Source organism: Nerophis ophidion, linkage group LG24 (assembly GCF_033978795.1).
Source record: "Nerophis ophidion isolate RoL-2023_Sa linkage group LG24, RoL_Noph_v1.0, whole genome shotgun sequence".
Taxonomy (NCBI): Eukaryota; Metazoa; Chordata; class Actinopteri; order Syngnathiformes; family Syngnathidae; genus Nerophis; species Nerophis ophidion.
The window spans coordinates 1,454,138-1,482,012 of NC_084634.1; the positions used below are offsets into that span (position 1 = coordinate 1,454,138).

At 40.1% G+C, this 27,875-nt stretch overlaps 1 protein-coding gene across 1 annotated transcript in view; it reads left to right on the forward strand.

The window, feature by feature from the left end:
• arhgap5 (Rho GTPase activating protein 5) overlaps positions 1–27,875 on the forward strand; it is a 64,055-nt gene that overhangs the window by 4,493 nt on the left and 31,687 nt on the right. Inside the window, 3 exon segments of the mRNA XM_061886299.1 lie at positions 9,287–9,542; positions 9,544–13,132; positions 24,190–24,343. Of these exon segments, the coding sequence (XP_061742283.1) occupies positions 9,463–9,542; positions 9,544–13,132; positions 24,190–24,343 (3,823 nt within the window). The 5' untranslated portion in view covers positions 9,287–9,462.

The following is a 27,875-nucleotide window of genomic DNA, read 5'->3' on the forward strand; positions in this document are numbered from 1 at the left end:
CTATTTATCATCGCTTATTCTTTATATCGCTTTTTTACCTTTTTTTATATTATTTGACATTGTATTTTCTTCTTATCTTCTATTTACCGTATTTGTTTGTCTTTTACCTTCTATTTTAAAATGTGTTTTACCTTCTAGTTTCCTTCTTTTATCTTCTAGTTTACTCCTATTTACATTCTTTGATTGTCTTTTACCTTTTATTTACATTATTATTCTCCTTTTTTTTACCTTTTATTGACTTTTGACCTTCTATTTAACTTATTTGACCTTTATTTACGTGCAGCACGGTGGAAGAGGGGTTAGTGTGTATGCCTCACAATACTAAGGTCCTGAGTAGTCCTGGGTTCAATCCTGGGCTCGGGATCTTTCTGTGTGGAGTTTGCATGTTCTCCCCGTGACTGCGTGGGTTCCCTCCGAGTACTCCGGCTTCCTCCCACCTCCAAAGACATGCACCTGGGGATAGGCCCCTCCCACCTCTAAAGACATGCACCTGGGGATAGGCCCCTCCCACCTCCAAAGACATGCACCTGGGGCTAGGCCCCTCCCACCTCCAAAGACATGCACCTGGGGATAGGCCCCTCCCACCTCCAAAGACATGCACCTGGGGATAGGCCCCTCCCACCTCCAAAGACATGCACCTGGGGATAGGCCCCTCCCACCTCCAAAGACATGCACCTGGGGATAGGTTGATTGGCAACACTAAAATGTTGTCTATCTGTGTTGGCCCTGTGATGAGGTGGCGACTTGTCCAGGGTGTACTCCGCCTTCCGCCCCGATGCAGCTGCAATAGGCTCCAGCGCATATTACCTCCTATATTCCTTCTTTTACTTGTATTTACCTTTCTTTACCTTCTATATAACTTATTTTTAAATATTATTTTTAACTTCCTTGGCCATCTATTTTATTTATTTATTTATTTATTTTTATTTGATTATCATCATTTACCTTCTATATAATGTACCTTTTATTTACCTTATCCTTTTTAATTGCTAATTTTCCTTTTGCTTACCTTCACCTGTCTCTTTGTGTACCTTTTTATTTATCTTTTTTTTACCTTCTATATTCCTTCTTTTATATGGTTTAAATTCTGTTCACTTTTTTTTTGCATTCTTTTATCATTTTATTATTTTTCTCTGACCTTATTTCTTATATTGTTACTTTCCTAATTACCAGTAAAAACAAAACAAAAACAGCGGTAGATAACGCGGTAAAAAAAAGCGACTTTTATTTTTTCTACGGTAAAATTCCTGCGACTGAGCTGCCAGGTCTTTTTTTTTTTACCGGGAAATCTACAGATCGTACGATCAAAAAATGGCGCCAGATTTTATCCCAAGTGGCTTATTTTTGTAAAAGCCCATCTAAAGGTTGCATTTGGCCTAATTGTCTTTTATTTCCTAAATGCCTGTTTTCATTATTGAAGGCTGACACGCACAGCTGAATTGCTTTCGTGTGGTTGATTGTGCCAATTTTTGTGTGCTAAGAAAAACTGATGCGCTCACAGCCCTGTGTGCCGTGTGGTGTGACCGCATAAACAAAGTTCTCGTCTCCCGTGCGTTTTTGATGGTTAATATACCTGTGTGGTGCTGTTTAAATGGTGGTTTGGATTAGTATTCGATTAGTATTCGAGTATTCTATCGACATAATCATATTTTTGCCGAATTAAGGTTTAATTATACATGTTGAGATGTGCCCTCAATTATTGCGTTTGGCCTAATTGTGTTTTATTTCCTAAATTACTTTTTTCATTATTGAAGGCTGACATGCACAGCTGAAGTGCGTCCGTGTGGTTGATTGTGCCAATTTGTGTGTGCTAAGAAAAACTGGTGCGCTCACAGCCCTATGCGATGTGTGGTGTGACCGCATAAACAAAGTTCTCGTCTCCCATGCGTTTTTGATGGTTAATATACCTGTATGGTGCCGTTTAAATGGTGGTTTCTTTTAGTATTCGAGTATTCTATCGACTACATCATATTTTTGCATAATTAAAGTTTAATTATACATGTTAAGTTGTGCCATCAATTATTGCGTTTGGCCTAATTCTTTTGTTTCCTAAATGCCTGTTTTCATTATTGAAGGCTGACACGCACAGCTGAAATGCGTCTGTGTTGTTGATCGTGCCAATTTGTGTGTGCTATGAAAAACTGATGCGCTCACAGCCCTTTGTGCCGTGTGGTGTGACCGCATAAACAAAGTTCTCGTCTCCCATGCGTTTTTGATGGTTAATATACCTGTATGGTGCTGTTTAAATGGTGGTTTCTTTTAGTATTCGAGTATTCTATCGACTAAATCATATTTTTGCTGAATTAAGGTTTAATTATACATGTTGAGATGTGCCCTCAATTATTGCGTTTGGCCTAATTGTCTTTTATTTCCTAAATGCCTGTTTTCATTATTGAAGGCTGACACGCACAGCTGAAATGCGTCCGTGTGATCTATTGTGCCAATTTGTGTGCTTTTCTGAAAACAGCCCTACGTGCTGTGTGGTGTGACCGCATAAACGAAGTTCTTGTTTCTCGTTGCGTTTTTGATGATTATTATATGATGCCGTTTAAACGGTGGTTTTCTCCACGCAAATCCGCTGAGTTGTTTTCAACCTTCCAGCAATACACAAACAATATAAAAAGACAAACCACTTAATAAAGACAACAACAACAACAATAACATTTATTTTACAAACACAACTTGACTTACCTCGCCTCCGGACGTCCCTCAATCAGATGCTATCTCGACAGGTGCTACAGCATGGAACTTGTGCTATTGTTAGGAGCTTAACAGTACACGAAAATTTCGGTTCGGTACGTACCTCGGTTTAGAGGTCACGGTTCGGTTCATTTTCGGTACAGTAAGAAAACAACAAAATATAAATTTTTTGGTTATTTATTTACCAAATTTGTAAACAATGGCATAACATATACTGTATATATATATATATATATATATATATATATATATATATATATATATATATATATATATATATATATATATACACAGGGTCCATTGCCAGGGTTTATGTGGTCAACATATATAAAATAAAAACTAAATAAAATAAGGCACAGAAAGGTTTTCTTAAGAAACCATTCTACATATAAAGTCCTTTTTTTGATTGATTGATTGATTGAAACTTTTATTAGTAGATTGCACAGTACAGTACATATTCTGTACAATTGACCACTAAATGGTAACACCCCAATACATTTTTCAACTTGTTTAAGTCGGGGTCCATGTTAATCAACATTAAACTGCCTCAAACTCTTGCTCAGATTAAATAAAATGACAAAACTTTTCTTCTACGTATAAAAAGTGCAACATTAAACAGTTTCAAGTCAACTCAGCCTCAGATTACCTTTTCTTTTCACCCCCAGCCTGGCTAACTTGGCAGTAAGAGGATATATGGGCTCATTGTTTTTCCACCATAGAAGTAGGTCAAAATCTAGTTTTTAATGCAATATGGACTTAAATCTGCTGCTATAAAAACATTTGTTATTGCCTTAACCCTGCCTGACTCGCCGAGGAGAGGCTGCTTGCATGCGGTGGTGACACTTCAAATGGGTTAGCATGTGTTATGAGAGTAGCGTATGTGTGTGTGTGGCCCTTTTATTATGTGACAGCATGTAACGTCAGTGAGTGCGGGGAGTGGCTGGTGTTTTGTTGGATTGGCTGTGTGGAAATCCTCAATACAGCCACGATTAGCAACTAATCGCCAGACTATTCATTTACCCTGGAGTCCGGAGCTGTGGAGACCCACTGCCGGTTAGAGTGAAGGTTGTTTCCCGTGAGAATACATCAGCCCTGCGCTCCTCGCCTACGGTATGGGAGCCAGAAGCAGGGAATGTGTCAGAAGCAGCTGCTGAACAATCTCGGCAAACCTCCGTCCTCCATTGTTGTATCGCGCAGCCAAGGTGTTCCCAAACGGTAGATGTTAACGAGGCAGGATGGGTCTTCTAGCTCTGGCTTTTACATGTTGTCCTAGCCCGGTCGCTGCTAGCATGTGTACTCGTTCGGTGTGCCTCCGAACCCAACCGAAACCCTCGTACCGAAACGGTTCAATACGAATACACGTACCGTTACACCCTTAGCTATTGTGGTATGCCAGCTCATCTTTGCAATGTTTGCATGCTTCTGCGTTTTTTAGTGTGAAGTGTTCCCACACCTTAGCGACTTTTGTCGTTTCCTAACTCCATGGTCTTGCCACGGCTCTTGTCCTCTGCTTTCTGCTGACGTCGGCCAAAGAGATTTCCAAACTCCAGCGTATTTAAAAGAGCGGTGTAGTGCAGTCTTTGATCTGTGACGTAAACACGCTCTGCAACACCTAAACAGTCCCTGCCAAACCTGAGCTTTGACCACTGTTCACTAAACGAGGAGGCAAAATGCCGTAAAAAATAACTCGGCGCCTCGGGGCATTGAAAATTCCTGGAATAATCGAATTACTCGAGTTACTCGAGGAATCGTTTCAGCTCTACGACCAATCAATAATTGGCGTGACAAGCGCACCGCTTACATTTTTAGATCAACTTCAGATCTATCTGGTGATTCTAATAGTAGTTTTTAAAGGCCTACTGAAATGAGATGTTGTTATTTAAAGGGGGATAGCAGCTCCATTCTATGTGTCATACTTCATCATTTCGCGATATTGCCATATTTTTGCTGAAAGGATTTAGTAGAGAACATCCACGATAAAGTTCGCAACTTTTGGTCGCTAATAAAAAAAGCCTTGCCTGTACCGGAAGTAGCAGACCATGTGTGCGTGACGTCACGGGTTGTGGAGCTCCTCACATCTGAACATTGTTTACAATCATGGCCACCAGCAGCGAGAGCGATTTAGACCGAGAAAAAGCGACAATTTCCCCATTAATTTGAGCGAGAATGAAAGATTCGTGGATGAGGAAAGTGAGAGTGAAAGACTAGAAAAGAAAAAAAAAAGACGAGGGCAGTGGGAGCGATTCAGATGTTATTAGACACATTTACTAGGGTAATTCTGGAAAATCCCTTATCTGGTTATTGTGTTACTAGTGTTTATATGGTCGTACCTGTACATCCTGAATGTCGGCCCCGCGCCTTTCTTCTGCACCAGTCGACGGGCGATGGCGATGCCCATCTCTGCCCTTCGCAAGATCTTCGAAACACGATCTTTCGAAATGATCGCTGCATAAAACACTGTACTTTGTGTGTGTGGTCCAATCCAACCGTGTTCGCTGGACATCTCTGTTCCATAGTAAAGCTTGACCGTCATCTTTCGGGAATGTAAACAATGAAAGACCGGCTTTGTTTGTGTTGCTAAAGGCGGCCGCAATACGCCGCTTCCCATCTACAGCGTTCTTCTTTGATGTCTCCATTATTCATTGAACAAATTGCAAAAGATTCAGCAACACAGATGTCCGAAATACTGTGGAATTATGCGATGCAAACAGACGACTTATAGCTGGGAACGGTGCTGGAACAAAATGTCCTCTACAATGCATTTTAGCATGATACTTCCACGCGAAATTTAAAATTGCAATTTCGTAAACTAAAGCGGCCGTATTGGCATGTGTTGCAATGTTAATATTTCATCATTGATATATAAACTATCAGACTGCGTGGTCGCTAGTAGTGGCTTTCAGTAGGCCTTTAAAGTAAGTGCGGGCTGCCATTGGACCCCGGGCCTCACTTTGGGCAGCCCTGATCTACAAGCTCCGTCTTGTGTTTGTTGACACATTTCTAGGACGCAGGCGAGAATAGGAACTGGGCTTGTGCCTGGCCAAAGATGTGAACCAGATGTTTGGATACGGGTGAGTGACCCACATAAACACTGCGGTCTGGACGAGGACCAGCAATGAAGAATGTTCAGTCGGGGCAATCGGCCAAAAACGATACTATTGCTCATTCTTTTTTTTCAGCTGTCGTTTTGTAAACGCGATAGTTGGCGGTGCAGGAATCCACCGACTTCTCTTACGTTGGCTGCGGATGAAGGTCGTCAGTAACGGAGCGGTGTCTCCCGGTGTTGCACAATAACAGTTGTGGGTTGCAAACCTGCCATACCCGCTCGACCGTCCTCCCGCTGACATCACCCAAATGTCGTGGGCGTGTCCCCGGGACTGACAGGTGACTAAACACCAGGCTTGTTGTGTTTGTTGTGGCCCTGCGTTCTTGAGGTTTCGGCGAGTACGGGAGTCGTAATCGTCTGGTTGCCGAAGCCTCCCCTCCCCCCGGAAACATGATATTTTCTCAAGCTTCCTCCTCAGTGGACTGAAATTCCCGCACGCTTGCACGTTCTTGGCTCGAGCGCGCTCCCTCGCAGTCTGATTGCCATCGGCGGGCGAAACACTGGGAAGGACGCAATCATCTCGACGGTCATCAATCATCTCCCTCCCGCCGGGTCACGCTTGCCTTCAGGCTCAGTCGGCCTTGATAACCCGCAGAAAGGCCGCTTGTCTCTTTTTTTCGCGGCGGGATGATTTTATTCAAGCCTACCTTGGACACCCGGGACGGTGTGGTCCACGTCGGTAGCCGGTCTACTTGAGTTCTCTGCTTTCGGAGCCAATCGTTTCTAGGTCAATGGCTGTCAAAGGGCCAGACTCGCATGCCATTTTTATCCCGCCTCGGCACAAATCGCTTCAAACGACTTATTTTTCCCCGCACGGGAGCGGGAGGAAGAGTGGCATCGGTGGCACTCTCGCTTGATGTCACGTGTGCCTTTTCAGCATGAAGAAGTGCTGAAATGATTTGCATTCCGTTTCGTTCGTGATTGTTCCGTTTTAAGGCCGTCTCTTTTACCTGATCAGGATAGATGATGTCAGTGTAACGGCAGGTCAGTCTGTTCTTTGTTTCTCCGAGGCGTAGGGCAACTAAAGCAACAAGCTACGCTCAAATCCGGGCGATAATAAGAAAATAAGTAAATATGTTTACATATATTAGCTTCACCAGATCAAAAGCCGCAGATATATACCGGTGCGAAGGATTTTGTAAATGTTTATTTGCTTACCTTAAGTGTGCCCAAACGGTGCATGTCACCTGGCAGCAAAACAAAACACATGTCATCGTCATGGACTCGCTAGCTACCGGCTAGCTCCCCAATCAGCTAAACAGACTCAATAAAGGGAGTGGTCCACTACCAACTAGCTCTCCTATCAGCTAAACGGACTCAATAAGAGAGGTGGTCCACTACCGTCTAGCTCTCCAATTGAGTGGTCCACTCCCGGCTAGCTCTTCAATCAGCTAAACAGACTCAATAAAAGAAGTGGTCTACTAGCGACTAGCTCTCCTATCAGTTAAACAGACTCAATAAGAGAGCTGGTCCACTCCCGACTAGCTCTCCTATCAGTTAAACAGACTCAATAAGAGAGGTAGTTCACTCCCGACTAGCTCTCCTATCAGTTAAACAGACTCAATAAGAGGAGTGGTCCACTCCCGACTAGCTCTCCTATCAGTTAAACAGACTCAATAAGAGGAGTGGTCCACATCCGACTAGCTCTTCAATCAGCTAAACAGACTCAATAAAAGAAGTGGTCTACTAGCAACTAGCTCTACTATCAGCTAAACGGACTCAATAAGAGAGGTGGTCCACTCCCGACTAGCTCTCCTATCAGTTAAACAGACTCAATAAGAGGAGTGGTCCACATCCGACTAGCTCTTCAATCAGCTAAACAGACTCAATAAAAGAAGTGGTCCACTACCGACTAGCTCTCCAATCAGCTAAACGGACTCAATAAGACAGGTGGTCCACTACTAGCTAGCTCTCCTATCAGTTAAACGGACTCAATAAGAGAGCTGGTCCACTCCCGACTAGCTCTCCTATCAGTTAAACAGACTCAATAAGAGAGGTAGTTCACTCCCGACTAGCTCTCCTATCAGTTAAACAGACTCAATAAGAGAGGTAGTTCACTCCCGACTAGCTCTCCTATCAGTTAAACAGACTCAATAAGAGAGGTAGTTCACTCCCGACTAGCTCTCCTATCAGTTAAACTGACTCAATAGGAGGTGTGGCCCACTACTGGCTAGCTCTCCTATCAGTTAAACAGACTCAATAAGACAGGTGGTCCACTCCCGGCTAGCTCTCCTATCAGCTAAACAGACTCAATAAGTGGAGTGGTCCACTCCCGGCTAGCTCTCTTATCAGCTAAACCAGGGGTCGGGAACCTTTTTGGCTGAGAGAGCCAAAAAGCCGAATATTTTAAAATGTATTTCCGTAAGAGCCATATAATATATTTTTTTTAACACTGAACACAACCAAACGCATGCATTTTTAAGTAAGACCAACATTTCTAGAGTATAATAGGTCTCTTATTCTTTGTAATAACATTGTTATTCTGAAGCGAACTATGGAGGGGGCGTGGCCTGTGGGCCTGCAATGAACTGGGGTTTGCCAGGACCGGCCTCTAAATCAGCGACAGGTGCGTAGACGGCCCACCTGGGCCTTGTTATCTAATCACCTGTCACTCTGTTATAAGCATTAGCCAGGAGGAGAGACGGGGTTGGGGCTGGAGCCAGAGCGCGGGCGAAAACGAAAAAGAAAAATACAATTGCTGGAAAGCAACTGAGGGACTTATTGAAAAATAAAACAATATCGTAACCCTGAAACAGGCTCTCATGTCGGTGCTTGGTGGTCTGAAGAACCCCCAGGAGGGCAAGTCCCACACTAACCAATAATAAATAAAAAACTTCTTACCATTAACGCAACTTCTTGAACAGGTGCGGTAGAAACGGATGGATGGAATTAAAAATGCATGAGAATGTTTTATATTTTGAACATTATTTTTAACACTGTGATTACAAGTGGAATTATTCATTATTTATCGTGTTAAGCAATGCCAGCTCAGATTTATTCGGGAGCCAGATGCAGTCATCAAAAGAGCCACATCTGGCTCCCGAGCCATAGGTTCCCTACCCCTTAGCTAAACGGACTCAATAAGAGAGGTGGTCCACTACTAGCTAGCTCATCACAAATGGGATTGGTTACTAAGTAAGAATTATTTTAGTTATATTGTCAAACTGACAAACGTTGCTTGTAATGACGAATGAAAAATCCATACGATTTTGCGTCCGCCGTAGCACGAACAATAACACACCTATTTAGTGGCTTTGCTGGCGTATATGGAAACTATTAGTTCAAAAGAAAACATTACGGCCGCTGGCGAAAAAAAACTCCTAAATTTGCAGCACCGTTTTATAAGCCGCAGGGATAAAGCGTGGGAAAGAGGTAGTGGCTAATATTCCTGATAACACGGTAGTTGTTTTGTGTGGTGGCCTCCATGCATGCTTTATGCTACCGTTATCTGTCTCTAATTGTGAATGGTTTGTCTTGCAGGTGATACGAGGGGAAGAAGACCAGACCGCCCGGGATAGAACTGGAAAGTGGGCGTGGCCACTGGCTGAAGGAGAATCTGACGATGAGCGTGCCTCCGTGCCACTGATGGGCAGGACCGGAATGACACCGTGACCTTTTTTCCCTGGAAGCGAGTCAGCGATGAGCGGGGGAGTATAATGGCCAAGAATAAGGATGCCCGCCCTCCGACATTCGCCGTCAGCGTGGTTGGCCTCTCCGGGCCGGAGAAAGAGAAGGGCTGACAACTACTACTCCGAGCACACCTCTGTGCTTAGCACAATCGACTTTGGGGGGCGCGTGGTGAACAATGACCACTTCCTGTACTGGGGAGAGGTTCCCTACAGGGGGGACGAAGGGCTGGATTGTAAAATCCAAGTCATCGAGCAGACGGAGTTCATCGACGACCAGACGTTTCAGCCCCACCGGATTACCAGCATGCAGCAGTACAGCAAACGTGCGGCGGCGACCAAGCTGCAGTCCGCAGAGAAGCTCATGTACATCTGTACCGACCAGCTGGGCTTGGAGCAGGACTTTGAGCAGAAGCAAATGCCCGATGGGAAGCTGAACATTGACGGCTTTGTGCTCTGCATAGACGTGAGCAAAGGCTGCAACAGGAGGTTCGACGACCAAATGAAGTTTGTGAACGGCCTCTACTCCCAAATTGTGAAGTCAAAGAAACCCGTCGTGGTCGCCGCCACAAAATGTGACGAGTTTGTAGAGCAGCACCTGAGGGACCTTCAGACTTTTGTTGCCAGCAAAAAGAACTTACTCCTCGTTGAAACGTCGGCACGCGCCAACGTCAACGTGGAGCTCTGCTTCAACGCTCTCATACAGCAGCTGGATAAGACCCGAGGCAAGCCGAAAACCGTGCCGTACTTGGACGCCTCCAAAGTCCAAAGGCAGCTGGTTGCCTCACTAACAGAGAGATTTGAGAAACTGATGGTGCAGATGGTGAAAGATTACCACACCACATGGAAAGGAGTGGTCAGTAAGATGAAGGGCATTGCGGACTATGAGGACTTCATCACCTGGGAGGGCTCAAGAAAGGGAAGAAACATGTTCACAAAGCACATTGCACAACTGAAACAGGAGCACATTAGGAGGAGGAGAGAGGAGTACCTCACAACGCTGCCCAAAACACTCAACAACCTCCTGAGTCGCTTAGAAGAGGTCGAGCACCTTACCTGGTCCGAGGCGCAGAGTGTCATTCGGAACCGTTCGGATTTCCAGTGCTGGTTCGTGGTACTGGAGCAAACGCCGTGGGACGAGACGGACCACGTTGACAACAGTGACCGGAGGATACCCTTTGACCTCCTGAACACGGCTGACGGCGAGAGGATCTACCATAGCCATGTCCAGCACCTGCTCTCTGAGAAGAGGAGGGGGGAGATGAAGGAGAGATTCAAGAAGACGCTTGAGAGGGTTCATTTTATCAGTGCAGGACAGCCTTGGGAAGAGGTCATGTGCTTTGTCATGGAGGATGAAGCCTACAAGTACATCACAGAATCAGATAGGAGGGATGTTTACTGTAGACACCAGCAGGAAATAGTTGAAAGGGCCAAAGAGGACTTTCAGGAAATGCTTTTTGAGCACGCTGAGCTCTTCTACGACTTGGATCTGAACGCCACTCCGAGCTTTGTCAAGATGAGTGAAATCCACAGCGTGTTAAATGAGGAGCCCAGATACAGAGCGTTGCAGAAACTTGCCCCAGATAGAGAGTCTCTCCTCCTCAAACACATTGGCTTTGTGTACCACCCGACGAAGGAGACATGCCTGAGCGGGCAAAACTGCGTGGACCTGAAAGTGGAGCAGGTTTTAGCCAACAGACTGGTACAGCTCGACCACGGCCGCTCCAATCTCTACTACAACAGTGCCAACATAGATAAGATCAACCTCTGCCTCTTGGGAAGGGAGGGTCTCTCTCAAGAACTAGCCAATGAGATTCGTGCTCAGTCCACAGACGACGAGTACACACTTGACGGCAAAATTTATGAACTGGAGCTCCTCCCTGCGGATGTCAACTCCACGCTGCTTTTCAGCCATACCTGGGTCTCTACTTTCAAGCCGCACGGCTGCTTCTGTGTGTTCAACTCCATAGAGTCCCTCAACTGTATCGGGGATTGCATTGGCAGGATCCGAGCAGAGATTGCCCAGAGTAGAAGAGAGAGGTTTGCTCCGCCTTTACCTTTTATCCTCATCCTGGCCAACCAGAGGGACAGTGTTTGTAAAAACGTACCTATCCTGCGGCACCAAGGCCAGCAGCTGGCAAACAAGCTTCAGTGCACCTTCGTAGACATCCCGTCCGGGGCCTTTCCCAGGAAGTTTACCGAGTTCCAAATCAAGCAGAGCCTCCGAGCGGTGCTGGAGGGGCTCAAGCAGAATTTTGATGTCCTCGCCCCCCTGCCCTCAATCAAGGACATGTCTGAGGTGGATCTGCGAATAGTCATGTGCGCCATGTGTTGGGACCCCTTTAGTGTTGACCTCATCCTCTCGCCTTTCCTGGAGTCGCACTGCTGTAGCGCAGGGCAGCCGGGCCAGAGCAATACGCTCATGCTGGACAAGATCGTTGGGGACAGCAGGAGGAGGATTCAAGTCACCATCCTCTCCTATCACTCTGCCATCGGCGTGCGCAAGGACGAGCTGGTGCACGGCTACATCTTGGTGTACTCGGCCAAACGCAAGGCGTCCATGGCGACCCTCCGAGCCTTCCTGGCGGAGGTGCAGGACGTGATCCCCGTCCAAATGGTGGCCATCACGGACAGCCAGGCGGACTTCTTCGAAAACGACGCCATCAAGGACTTGATGACGGAAGGGGAGCACATTGCCACAGAGATTGCCGCCAAATTCACAGCGCTTTACTCGCTGTCCCAGTACCACAGGCAGACCGAAGTATTCACGCCCTTCTTCAACGAAGTGCTGGAGAAAAAGCCAAACATCGAGAGTTCTTTTTTGTTTGATAGCTCATCAAGGGAGTGCACCACTGGCGCCAGTGAAGAGGTCTTCCAGACCTCACCCCATAGCCATTCCCCAGCCTACAACACCTATTACCCAGAATCTGATGACGACAACGAAGCCCCCCCACCGTACAGTCCAATCGGCGATGACGTGCAGCTTCTTCCAACACCTAGCGAACGGGCCAAGTACCGCATTGACCTGGAGGGCAATGAGTATCCGGTCCACAGCACACCCGTCGGCGATCAAGAACGCAACCACAAAGTGCCTCCACCTGTCCGACCCAAACCGGCTCTTCCTAGGCCGAATGTGAAAAAGTTGGACCCCAACCTGCTTAAGACCATTGAAGCTGGAATGCGAAGCAACCGAAGAACGCCGCGTGGGACCATGACGCACACCAACGATATGGATCCCTCAGACAACTATGCAGACCCTGTGGACACCATGCTGAGGACGCCCGGCTTCAACAACGACGACATATACGCCGAGCCTGAGGACGCGCACGGCCGCCTGATCAAAATCAGAAACTCCTACGTCCTCCACGGCGGAGGCGAGGACGAGAACGGATACGACCGCAGGTCTCAGGCCGGACGACGGCCCTCCAAGTACAGACATCGCTCCAAAATCCTGTTCAGCAAAACCAAGGCTTACCAAAGGCGCTTGCAGTCGGACAGCGACGGGGAGGAGACGGGCATGGCCACGCAAAAGAAGAAGAAGGGCCGTGCTCATCGGGGCAGCGAGGAGGACCCCTTGCTGTCTCCTGCCGACCCGTGGAAGGGTGGCATCGATAATCCCGCCATCACGTCCGACCCCGAGCAGGAAGACAAGAAAATGAAGAAGAAAAAGACATCCAAGGCGTCCAAGGAAGCGAAAAAGGTGAGTTTTAAAGTCTTAAATTAAGTCACATCTTCAATGCATTTCAGTGAAGTTTCCGAATGCGCTGTAGGGACGTAACCATAAAGAACGTTGTTAAAGGGGAACATTATCACAATTTCAAAAGGGTTAAAAACAGTAAAAATCAGTTCCCAGTGGCTTGTTGTATTTTTTGAATTTTTTTTCAAAATTTTACCGGTCTCGGAATATCCCTAAATAAAGCTTTAAAGTGCCTTATTTTCGTCTCTCTATGAAGACACTGGCCATTTCCCTGTGACGTCACACAGTGCTGCCAATGTAAACAAACAATGGGAATACCACAGCAAGATATAGCGACATTAGCTCGGATTCAAACTCGGATTTCAGCGACTTAAGCGATTCAACAGATTACACATGTATTGAAACAGATGGTTGGAGTATGAAAGTATTGAAGAAGAAACTGAAGCTATTGAGCGAATAGCTATTGAGCGAATTCATAGTCATAGCATGGCCAAATAGCTGCATTAGCATCGCCGGTAAAATGTGCGGACCAAACGATCAGGACTTTCGCATCTTTTGACACTGGAGTAACTTAAATCCGTTGATTGGTAAGTGTTTGTTTCACATTAAATGTGGGTGGAAGGAAACGTAATTTAGTTGCAAATGCATCTACAGGTTATCCATACATCTCTGCGCCATGTCTGCTTTAGCACCGCCAGTAAATAGCATGTTAGCGTCGATTAGCGTAGCATTTTAGCATCGATTAGCTGGCAGTCAACATCAACAAAACTCACCTCTGTGATTTCGTTGACTATCGTTGCAAATGCATTTGCAGGTTATCCATACATCTCTGTGCCATGTCTGCTTTAGCACCGCCAGTAAATAGCATGTCAGCGTCGATTAGCGTAGCATGTTAGCATCGATTAGCTGGCAGTCAACATCAACAAAACTCACCTTTGTGATTTCGTTGACTATCGTTGCAAATGCATTTGCAGGTTATCCATACATCTCTGCGCCATGTCTGCTTTAGCACCGCCGGTAAATAGCATGTTAGCGTCGATTAGCATAGCATTTTAGCATCGATTAGCTGGCAGTCAACATCAACAAAACTCACCTTTGTGATTTCGTTGACTATCGTTGCAAATGCATTTGCAGGTTATCCATACATCTCTGTGCCATGTCTGCTTTAGCACCGCCAGTAAATAGCATGTTAGCGTCGATTAGCGTAGCATGTTAGCATCGATTAGCTGGCAGTCATGCCGCGACCAAATATGTCTGATTAGCACATAAGTCAACAACATCAACAAAACTCACCTTTGTGATTTCGTTGACTATCGTTGCAAATGCATTTGCAGGTTATCCATACATCTCTGTGCCATGTCTGCTTTAGCACCGCCAGTAAATAGCATGTTAGCGTCGATTAGCGTAGCATGTTAGCATCGATTAGCTGGCAGTCATGCCGCGACCAAATATGTCTGATTAGCACATAAGTCAACAACATCAACAAAACTCACCTTTGTGATTTCGTTGACTTTATCATTGCAAGTGCATCTACAGGTTATCCATACATCTCTGTGCCATGTCTGCTGGTCAAATGTGGAGACACTCTGGTACATTCAATGGGGGTCTGGCGGCAGACACTTTGGCATCTTGGGGCCGGTGGTGCAACTTGAATCCCTCCCTGTTAGTGTTGTTACAACCTCCGACAACACACCCACCAGGCATGATGTCTCCAAGGTTCCAAAAAAATAGTCAAAAAAACGGAAAATAACAGAGCTGAGACCCAATGTTTACAATGTGTTGAAAATGAAAATGGCGGCTGTATTACCTCGGCGACGTCACATTCTGACGTCATCGCCTCCAGCGCGATAAACAGAAAGGCGTTTAATTCGCCAAAATTCACCCATTTAGAGTTTGGAAATCGGTTAAAAAAATAGATGGTCTTTTTTCTGCACCATCAAGGTATATATTGACACTTACTTAGGTCTGCTGATAATGTTCCCCTTTAATAACAACCGCACCTGAAAATGTGAGCAATGAAAAGTATTCATTCAGCAATGTTCATATTTGCTTCCATGTCCCTTGGCAAGTTTCACTGCAATAAGGCGCTTTTGGTCGCCGTCCACAAGCTTCGGCTTACATTGTTGACCACATAAATTGCTGCACTTCAGCTAAATGTGTTGCTTTTGTTTCATATGACCACATAACTTTCCTCCAGGAGGTCTTATCTGTGTCCATGTGATGTCACATGAAAGAGAAATGGAGCTGTTTGGCCACAATACCCAGCAATATGTTTGGATGACAAAAAGTGAGGCTTTTAATCCCAGGAACACAACGCCTACCGTCAAGCATGGTGGTGGTAGTATTATGCTCTGGGCCTGTTTTGCTGCCAATGGAACTGCTGCTTTAAATGGGACAATGAAAAAGGAGGATGACCTCCAAATTGTTCAGGACAAGCTAAAAATCATCAGCCCGGAGGTTGGGTCTTGGGCACAGTTGGCTGTTCCAACAGGACAATGACATCAAAAGTGGTAAAGGAATGGCTAAATCAGGCTAGAATGAAGGTCTTAGAATGACTTAAACGTACGGACAATGCTGAAGAAATAAGTCCATGTCAGAAAAGCAACACATTTAGCTGAAGTGCAGCAATTTTGTGGTGAAAAATGCCAGCAGAAACTTGTGGATGGCTAGCAAAAGCACCTTATTGCAGGTAAACTTGCCAAGGGACATGGAAGTAAATATTAACATTGCTGTATGTATACTTTTGATTTGCTGACATTTTTAGTAGACTCATAATTACTTCATAAAAGAAGCAAACTTCATGCTCCAATCACTACATCACAAAAAAATAAGAAATGATTGGAAAGTCAGGACAGTCATGACATGTTATTTACAAGTGTACGTATACTTTTGATTAAGATTGTGAGTACATCAGATCAACGACCCTTGAATGTTTTGAAAATAATAGCACATCATTTACTTTTATGACTAAATCCAAACAACCTTACCTAGTCATGGTGCAAAAAACAATAACAAATTGCAACCGACATAAAAGTCAACATGAATAACACAACCTGCTCACTGAACATTGTGGATATTATTAAAAAATGTCCAAACACCAAAATAAAAATCAATCAATGATACCCATTTAAATCCACCAGAGAGCATGATGGGAAAAATGTGTGGCACATTTTAAATGCCGGATATTTTTCTGATTGATTCCAAAATGTTAAGAAGGTCGTCATTTGGACACGATTCAATTCGATTCTTGGGGGTAATGATTCGATTCAGAACTCGCACTATATTACATGTTATATAAACTATATAAAATATTTTTAAAACAATTTACAAAAACTCCTGTTGGATGCTAAAAAAATATATATTTTTATTTTGTTTGCAAAAAATCAGGGCTATAAATCTTTGGGCACCACACGATTCAACTCGATTTTTAATGGGTAATGATTCGATTCAGAACTCGCACTATATTATTTGCTACACAAATGATATAAAACTTTTTCAAAACAGGTTTACAAAAATTCCTTTTAGCTGCTAAAAGAACGAATTTTTAAAAATGTGTTTTTGAAATGTTTACAAAATAACAATGCTGTAAATCTTTGGGAACCACACGATTCAATTCGATTCTTCGGGGTAATGATTCGATTCAGAACTCACACTATGTTACTACATAAATGATATGAAACATTTTTCAAAACAATATACAAAAACTCCTTTGAGCTATTACTAAAAAGTATTTTTTATTATGTTTACAAAATAACAAGGCTGTAAATCTTTGGACACGATTCAATTCATTTCTTGGGGGTAATGATTCAATTCAGAAGTCGCGGTATATTATTTGCTACATAAATTATAGAACACTTTTTCAAAAGAGGTTACAAAAACTCCTGTTAGCTGCTTAAAAACATAAGTTTTAATGTTTTTTACAAAATAACGCCGTAAATCTTTGGGCAACACACGATTCATCTCGATTCTTGGTGGTAATGATTCGATTCAGAACTCGCACTATATTACTTGTTATATAAACTATATAAACAATTTTTAAAACAATTTACAAAAACTCCTGTTGGATGCTAAAAAAATATATATTTTTATTTTGTTTGCAAAAAATCCGTGCTATAAATCTTTGGCCACCACACGATTCCACTCGATTTTTAATGGGTAATGATTCCATTCAGAACTCGCACTATATTATTTGCTATATAAATGATATAAAACTTTTTCAAAACAGGTTTACAAAAACTCCTTTTAGCTGCTAAAAGAACACATTTTTAAAAATGTATTTCTGAAATGTTTACAAAATAACAATGCTGTAAATCTTTGGGAACCACACGATTCAATTCGATTCTTCGGGGTAATGATTCGATTCAGAACTCACACTATATTTCTACATAAATGATATAAAACATTTTTCAAAACAATATACAAAAACTCCTTTGAGCTATTACTAAAAAGTATTTTTTATTATGTTTACAAGATAACAAGGCTGTAAATCTTTGGACACGATTCAATTCATTTCTTGGGGGTAATGATTCGATTCAGAAGTCGCGGTATATTATTTGCTACATAAATTATAGAACACTTTTTGAAAACAGGTTACAAAAACTCCTGTTAGCTGCTAAAAAACATAAGTTTTAATGTTTTTTACAAAATAACAACGCCGTAAATCTTTGGGCAACACACGATTCATCTCGATTCTTGGTGGTAATGATTCGATTCAGAACTCGCACTATATTACTTGTTATATAAACAATTTTTAAAACAATTTACAAAAGCTCCTGTTAGATGCTAAAAAATATATATATTTTTATTTTGTTTGCAAAAAATCAGGGCTATAAATCTTTGGCCACCACACGATTCCACTCGATTTTTAATGGGTAATGATTCCATTCAGAACTCGCACTATATTATTTGCTATATAAATTATATAAAACTTTTTCAAAACAGGTTTACAAAAACTCCTTTTAGCTGCTAAAAAGACAAATTTTTAAAAATGTATTTCTGAAATGTTTACAAAATAACAATGCTGTAAATCTTTGGGAACCACACGATTCAATTCGATTCTTCGGGGTAATGATTCGATTCAGAACTCACACTATGTTACTACATAAATGATATAAAACATTTTTCAAAACAATATACAAAAACTCCTTTGAGCTATTACTAAAAAGTATTTTTTATTATGTTTACAAGACAACAAGGCTGTAAATCTTTGGACACGATTCAATTCATTTCTTGGGGGTAATGATTCGATTCAGAACTCGCGGTATATTATTTGCTACATAAATTATTTTTCAAAACAGGTTACAAAAACTCCTGTTAGCTGCTAAAAAACATAAGTTTTAATGTTTTTTACAAAATAACGTCGTAAATCTTTGGGCAACACACGATTCATCTCGATTCTTGGTGGTAACGATTCGATTCAGATCTCGCACTATATTACTTGTTATATAAACTATATAAACAATTTTTAAAACAATTTACAAAAGCTCCTGTTAGATGCTAAAAAAAATATATATTTTTATTTTGTTTGCAAAAAATCCGTGCTATAAATCTTTGGGCACCACAAAATTCAACTCGATTTTTAATGGGTAATGATTCCATTCAGAACTGGCACTATATTATTTGCTATATAAATGATATAAAACTTTTTCAAAACAGGTTTACAAAAACTCCTTTTAGCTGCTAAAAGAACGAAATTTTAAAAATGCATTTTTGAAATGTTTACAAAATAACAATGCTGTAAATCTTTGGGAACCACGCGATTCAATTCGATTCTTCGGGGTAATGATTCGATTCAGAACTCACACTATGTTACTACATAAATGATATAAAACATTTTTCAGAACAGATTACAAAAACTCCTCTCAGCTGCTAAAAAACACAAGTTTTAATGTTGTTTACAAAATAACAAGGCTGTATATCTTTGAGTTTGACACGATTCAATTCGATTCTTGGGGGTAATGATTCGATTCAGAACTCGCCCTATATTACTTGCTATATAAATTATATCAAAAATGTTCAAAACAGTTTACAAAAACTCCTTTTAGCTTTTAATAAAAAATATTTTTTAATTTTGTTTACAAAACAAGGCTGTAAATATTTGGGCACTACACGATTCAATTCAATTCTTGGGGGTAATGATTCTATTCAGATTTCGCACTATATTGTTTGCTATAGAAATTATTTTAAACATTTTCAAAATAATTTACAAAAATTACTCTTAGTTGCTAAAAAATATATATATTTTAATTTTGTTTACAAAATAACAAGGCTGTAAATCTTTGGGCACCACACGATTCAATTCCATTCTTGGGGGTAATGATTCAATTCAGAACTCGCACGATATTATTATTATTATTATTTGCTATATAAATTATATAAACCATTTTCAAAACAATTTACAACAACTCCTTTTAGCTTTTAATAAAAAATATTTTTTAATTTTGTTTACAAAATAAGGCTGTAAATCTTTGGCCACCACATGATTCAATTCGATTCTTGGGGGTAATGATTCGATTCAGAACTCGCACAATATTATTATTATATTTATTTGCTACAATAATTATATAAAACATTTTTCAAAACAAGTTACAAAAAGTCATAGTAGCTATTAATAAAAAATATGTTTTAATTTTGTGTACAAAATAACGGCTGTAAATCTTTGGGCACCACACGATTCGATTCTTGGGGCTAATGATTCGATTCAGAACTCGCAGTATATTATTTGCTACATAAATGATATAAAACATTTTAATTTTTTTCTTTACAGAAATTCCTCTTCGTTGCTAAAAAAAAAACACATTTACATATTTTTTTTTTTAGTTTATTTAGTTTACAAAATAACAAGGCTGTAAATCTTTGGGCACCACACAATTCAATTCAATTTTTGGGGTAATGATTCGATTCAGAACTTGCAGTATATTGTTTGCTACATAAATGATATAAAACCTTTTTCAAAACAAGTCACAAAAACTCCTCTTAGCTGCTAAAATGTTTTATTTTTATTTTCTTTACACAAAAACAAGGCTGTAAATCTTTGGCCTCCACACGGTTCAATTCCATTCTTGAGGGTAATGATTCGATTAAGAACTCGCAGTATATTATTTGCTACATAAATGATATAAAACTTTTTCAAAACAGGTTACAAAAACTCATTTTAGTTGCTAAAAAACTTGTTTAAAAAACTTAATTTTTATAATGTCTGCAAAATAAGGCTGTAAATCTTTGGGCAACACACAATTCAATTCGATTCTTAAGGGTAATGATTCGATTCAGAACTCACACTATATTATTATTATTTGCTATATAAATTATATAAAACTTTTTCAAAACAATTTACAAAAACTCCTTTTAGCTATTAATAAAAAATATTTTTTTATTTTGTTTACAAAATAACAAGGCTGTAAATCTTTGGGCACCACACGAATCAATTCCATTCTTGGGGGTAATGATTCGATTCAGAACTCGCAGTATATTATTTGCCCTATAAATTGTATTAAACATTTTCCCCAAAAATTAAAAAAAATTCCTTAGTTCCTAAAAAAAAAATCATATGTAAAAAGTTTGAATAAAATATATTTAAATGTGTTTACAAAATAACAAGGCTGTAAATATTTGGGGAAAATACGATTCAATACGATTCTTGGGGGTAATGATTCGATTCAGAACTCAGACTATATTACTTGCTATATAAGTTATATCAAAAATGTTCAAAACAGTTTACAAAAACTCCTTTTAGTTGCAAAAAAAATATATATTTTTTTATTTTGTTTACAAAATAACAAGGCTGTAAATATTTGGGCACCACACCATTCGATTCAATTCGATTCTTGGGGGTAATGATTCGATTCAGATTTCGCACTATATTGTTTGCTATAGAAATTATTTTAAACATTTTCAAAATAATTTACAAAAATTACTCTTAGTTGCTAAAAAATATATATATTTTAATTTTGTTTACAAAATAACAAGGCTGTAAATCTTTGGGCACCACACGATTCAATTCCATTCTTGGGGGTAATGATTCGATTCAGAACTCGCACGATATTATTATTATTATTATTTGCTATATAAATTATATAAACCATTTTCAAAACAATTTACAACAACTCCTTTTAGCTTTTAATAAAAAATATTTTTTAATTTTGTTTACAAAATAAGGCTGTAAATCTTTGGACACCACATGATTCAATTCGATTCTTGGGGGTAATGATTCGATTCAGATCTCGCAGTATATTTTTTGTACATAAATTGTATTCAACATTTTCAAAAAAAAAATTTTTTTAAAGATAGAATAAAATATATTTAAATGTGTTTACAAAATAACAAGGCTGTAAATATTTGGGGAAAACAAGATTCAATTCGATTCTTGGGGGTAAATATTCGATTCAGAACTCGCAGTATATTATTTGCTACAATAATTATATAAAACATTTTTCAAAACAAGTTACAAAAAGTCATAGTAGCTATTAATAAAAAATATGTTTTAATTTTGTGTACAAAATAACGGCTATAAATCTTTGGGCACCACACGATTCGATTCTTGGGGCTAATGATTCGATTCAGAACTCGCAGTATATTATTTGCTACATAAATGATATAAAACATTTTAATTTTTTTCTTTACAGAAATTCCTCTTCGTTGCTAAAAAAAAACACATTTACATATTTTTTTTTTAGTTTATTTAGTTTACAAAATAACAAGGCTGTAAATCTTTGGGCACCACACAATTCAATTCAATTTTTGGGGTAATGATTCGATTCAGAACTTGCAGTATATTGTTTGCTACATAAATGATATAAAACCTTTTTCAAAACAAGTCACAAAAACTCCTCTTAGCTGCTAAAATGTTTTATTTTTATTTTCTTTACACAACAACAAGGCTGTAAATCTTTGGGCACCACACGGTTCAATTCCATTCTTGAGGGTAATGATTCGATTCAGAACTTGCAGTATATTATTTGCTACATAAATGATATAAAACCTTTTTCAAAACAAGTCACAAAAACTCCTCTTAGCTGCTAAAATGTTTTATTTTTGTTTTCTTTACACAACAACAAGGCTGTAAATCTTTGGGCACCACATGATTCAATTTGATTCTTGGGGGTAATGATTCGATTCAGAACTGGCAGTATATTATTTGCTACATAAATGATATAAAACTTTTTCAAAACAGGTTACAAAAACTCCTTTTAGCTGCTAAAAAGACGTATTTTTAAAAATGTATTTTTGAAATGTTTACAAAATAACAAGGCTGTAAATCTTTGGGAACCACACGATACAATTCGATTCTTTGGGGTAATGATTCGATTCAGAACTTGCAGTATATTATTTGCTACATGAATTATATAAAACATTTTTCAAAGCAAGTTACAAAAACTCCTTTTAGCTATTAATAAAAATTATTTTTGATTTTGTTTACAAAATAACAAGGCTGTAAATCTTTGGACACGATACAATTCGATTCTTGAGGGTAATGATTCGATTAAGAACTCGCAGTATATTATTTGCTACATAAATGATATAAAACTTTTTCAAAACAGGTTACAAAAAGTCATTTTAGTTGCTAAAAAACTTATTTAAAAAACTTAATTTTTATAATGTCTGCAAAATAATGCTGTAAATCTTTGGGAACCACACGATTCAATTCGATTCTTAAGGGTAATGATTCGATTCAGAACTCACACTATATTATTATTATTTGCTATATAAATTATATAAAACTTTTTCAAAACAATTTACAAAAACTCCTTTTAGCTATTAATAAAAAATATTTTTTTGTTTTGTTTACAAAATAACAAGGCTGTAAACCTTTGGGCACCACACAAATCAATTCCATTCTTGGGGGTAATGATTTGATTCAGATTTCGCACTATAATGTTTGCTGTAGAAATTATTTTAAACATTTTCAAAAGAATTTACAAAAATTCCTCTTAGTTGCAAAAAAAATATATATTTTTTTATTTTGTTTACAAAATAACAAGGCTGTAAATCTTTGGCCTCCACACGAATCAATTCGATTCTTTGGGGTAATGATTTGATTCAGAACTTGCAGTTTATTATTTGCTCTATAAATTTTCAAAAAGATTTTTAAAAATTCCTTAGTTGCAAAAAAAAAATTATATGTAAAAAGATTGAATAAAATATATTTAAATGTGTTTACAAAATAACCAGCCTGTAAATATTTGGGGAAAATACGATTCAATACGATTCTTTGGGGGTAATGATTCGATTCAGAGCTCGGACTATATTACTTGCTATATAAATGATATCAAAAATGTTCAAAACAGTTTACAAAAACTCATTTTACCTATTAATAAAAAATATTTTTTCATTTTGTTTACAAAATAACAAGGCTGTAAATCTTTGGGCACCACACGATTCGATTCGATTCTTGGGGGTAATGATTCGATTCAGAACTCCCAGTATATTATTTGCTATAGAAATGATTATAAACCTTTTCAAAACAATTGATAAAAATTCCTCTTAGTTGCAAAAAATATATATATATTTTTATTTAGTTTACAATATAACAAGGCTGTAAATCTTTGGCCTCCACATGATTCAATTCCATTCTTGGGGGTAATGTTTTGATTCAGAACTCGCAGTTTATTATTCGCTCTATAAATTGTATTAAACATTTTCCAAAAAAATAAAAAAAATTCCTTAGTTGCTAAAAAAAAAAATCATATTTAAAAAGATAGAATAAAACATATTTAAATGTGTTTACAAAATAACCAGCCTGTAAATATTTGGGGAAGACACGATTCAACACGATTCTTGGGGTAATGATTCGATTCAGAACTCACAAAAATGTTCAAAACAGTTTACAAAAACTCCTTTTAGCTATTGATAAAGAAATATTTTTTAATTTTGTTTACAAAATAACAAGGCTGTAAATCTTTGGGCACCACACCATTCAATTTATTTCTTGGGGGTAATGATTCGATTCAGAACTCACAGTTTATTATTTGCTGTAGAAATGATTATAAACCTTTTCAAAACAATTGATAAAAATTCCTCTCAGTTGCTAAAAAGGCCTTTGTCTTCCCACACGTGTCCAGGCCAAGTCTTCCAAGTCCCCCAAGCCGCTGTACCCCCCCACCAGGAGGACCTGGGAGAGCAACTACTTTGGCATCCCGCTGCAGAGCCTGGTCACCCCCGAGCGCCCCATCCCGCTCTTCATCGAGAAGTGTGTGGACTACATCGAGCGCACAGGTGAGTCGCCTGCCTTCTTACCTAAATCCACTCCGCCCAACGGACGGTCAAATGCAAGTCTGACAAGGTAAGTGGGGGGAAATGTCAAAAGTGGACATACACTTGTGAAGAACATCTTTTTTCACCACAAAATTGCTAAAAGTGTTGGTTTTCTGACATGGACTTGTTTCTTCTGCATTGTCCACACCTTTAAGTCAGGACTTTTGGGAAGGTCATTCTAAAACCTTCATTCTAGCCTGATTTAGCCATTCCTTTACCACTTTTGAGGTCATTGTCCTGTTGGAACAGCCAAGGTTGCTTAACTACTATCAAAGTGGTTTTAACTAGGTTGTGGTTCGGTTAAAAAGGTTTTAAAATAGTTTACCAACCATTAGGGACGGCGTGGCGCAGTGGGAGAGTGGCCGTGCGCAACCCGAGGGTCCCTGGTTCAAATCCCACCTAGTACCAACCTCGTCACGTCCGTTGTGTCCTGAGCAAGACACTTCACCCTTGCTCCTGATGGGTGCTGGTTGGCGCCTTGCATGGCAGCTCCCTCCATCAGTGTGTGAATGTGTGTGTGAATGTGGAAGTAGTGTCAAAGCGCTTTGAGTACCTTGAAGGTAGAAAAGCGCTATACAAGTACAACCCATTTATCATTTATTTATAACTGCGCCCATTTTTTGGTTGTTTATCCACCAAATGTGTAAACAGTGGCATAACATACATATACACTCAGGGTCCATTGCCAGGGTTTATGTGGTCAACATATATCAAATAAATACTAAATAAGATAAGGCACAGAATGGTTTCTTAACAAAACCTTTCTACATATAAAGTGCTTTTTTTGATTGATTGATTGATTGAGACTTTTATTAGTAGATTGCACAGTACAGTACATATTCTGTACAATTGACCACTAAATGGTAACACCCCAATAAGTTTTTCAACTTGTTTAAGTCGGGGTCCACCTTCATCAACATTAAACTGCCTCAAGCTGTTGCTCAGATTAAATAAAATGACATAAAAAGTGCAACATTAAACAGTTTCAAGTAAATTAACTTTGCTTTCCCCCCCAGCCTGGCTAACTTGGCAGTAAGAGGATATATGGACTCATTGTTCTTCCACCATAGAAGTGGGTCAAAATCTAGTTTTAATGCAATACAGCAACACTCCGCGACCCTGAACGGGACAAGCTGTAGAAAATGGATGGAAAGATGGTATCAAATGTGCTGCTATAAAAACATTTGTTATTGCTTTATCCCTGCCTGACTGGCTGCTTGCACCACGCTCCTCTTTCCCTTCCTTAAAGCGAGGTAGACTTGGGGGTGGTGCCGCTTCAAGGGGGTTAGCATGTTTGACGTGTTGGCAGAAGCATTCTCTACTGCTGCTGAACAATGTCGGCAAACCTCCGTCCTCCATTGTTGTATCGCACAGCCAAGCCAAAGTCTTCCCAAAGTGGAGATGTTAACGAGGCAGGAGGGTCTTCCAGCTGTGAGAATAGTAGTTCTTCCTGGTCCCGAGTCTAAATCAAGTCACACATTTCAAAAATGGATTTAATATTTTTTTTTACCTAAAAATGATAACAAGGGTATTTTAATATATTTGTTATTGTGACCAAGACGTTTCAGGCCATCTCCACACAACTGGAAGGAACTTTCCCTGTTTTGGAGAAGTTTAGAACAGAGATTCCAATCCAAATCAGGTCCTAATTGATCAGGATGTGACCCCGTTAAACACGCCAGCAGGCGGCAAGGTGACAGCGGCGGCCCGTGGAACGTGACGGTCGCCATGGTTACCTGCCCACTCACACAGATGTGACGCGGCGAGGGTCTCGCAGGACACGGGGGTTGTTGCCACGTCAGCAGTCTTTGTGTTGCACAAATGCCTCCCTAATTGGCCTCCTCCAACAAAATAAAATACCTTTTTCCTCCGCTGGAATGATGATCCCAGCATTTTATTGGCAATTACAGCACTTCGTTAGCGACACACACTCCATTTATTTCTTGTCTGCATTATTCATGGGCAGCAGCTGACAAACTCTGCAGTATATCTACTACACCGTGCAGGTGTGTCTGTTATATTTATTCCTACCCTTCTGGAGACACTAAGAAGGAAAAGTAGGCATTTTTCACATCAATTTTAAAAATGCTCCCCCCTCTGGTCAACATATGAAATAACAAGTGTGTGTCAGAAGTTGAAATGCGCCCTCTTGTGGCCAAAATGAATAATAATTCAAGCTGCAAGCAGCGATGGACGGGACCACTTGGGCTGCTGCCACCGCGACCCAAGTCCGGATAAGCGGTAGAAGATGGATGGATGGGTTATTACACAGAGAAAAAGTTGTATACACATGTGTTGTACATCAGACTTGTAGGCACCATATGTAAGTACCCAAAATAAAGACTTGACATACAAAAAAATTCAATCAGAGCAGAAACATAGGAGGAAACGGAATTAAAACCCGATGCTAACCGCCTATTTAAAATACATGGGTACGGCTAGTAGCTACTATTAGCAAACAGATAGACCTACCAGCTCGGTGCATAAAAAGCGCAGATGGCCTTAAAAGGCCACAACAGTCAGGCACCATATGTAAGTACCCAAAATAAAGACTCGACATACAAAGAAATTCAATCGGAGCAGAAACATAGGAGGAAACGGGATTAAAACCCGATGCTAACCGCCCATTGAAAATACATGGGTACTGCTAGTAGCTACTATTAGCAAACAGATAGACTTCTAATATCTTAACATGGACACACTCTCTCGTCGCAACTCGGCCCTGATGGTCGGCACCTAGAAGTTTACAATTAGTTGTAAAATGTTGGACGCTTGTTTTTACAATATGCAGGCAAACAACAACTTTAAAACATACCGGCTTAGCTACGGCACCTGGCAGCCATCTTGGTATAGACGATCACAGCCCCTCCCTCACATATGTTGGTGCGTGCGCACCAGCAGCAGACAGTACGGGAAAAAAAGAAAAAATAACATGTCCCTCACTGTGTCTGCGCACGGCGGCCATCTTTGAAATGGTTTTCAGCGCAGCGCTTCTTTGAAGGCTGATAAAATCAAAACCGTAGCAGTAATTAAAACTCTTTCATCAACTTTTAATCAGAAGGGTTCAATCTCTCTCCTGTGGTAGTTTGAAGCCGACACGACAAACACGCTTATAGGAGATAATGTTTGAAAAAAGGTGACCGGTTTTTACAAAACTTTTGTTTTGAAGGAGGAATTGCAACCTTCTTGTTGGTTTTTGCTGGGGGTTGTCAATATATGAAATGTAGGTCTAAGTGAGACCTACATAGAGGTTTTTGTTTCATGTTTCTACGACATTCCTACTGGAAGTTACAGGCAGTTTTGTCTGTGTTTCTGTCCTAGGAGCAGTTTTGTCTTTGTTTTATTCCTAGGGGGCATTAGAGCGCAATTTTGAGTTTTGTGGTTAGGTTTTTTGATTAGATCGCAATTTTTGCCAGTCCTGATTTGTGTTTCCAGTTTGGTAAGTTTTGAAGGATGTTAAGGGGGTCAAATTACAGCTAAAATAGGCAAAGGT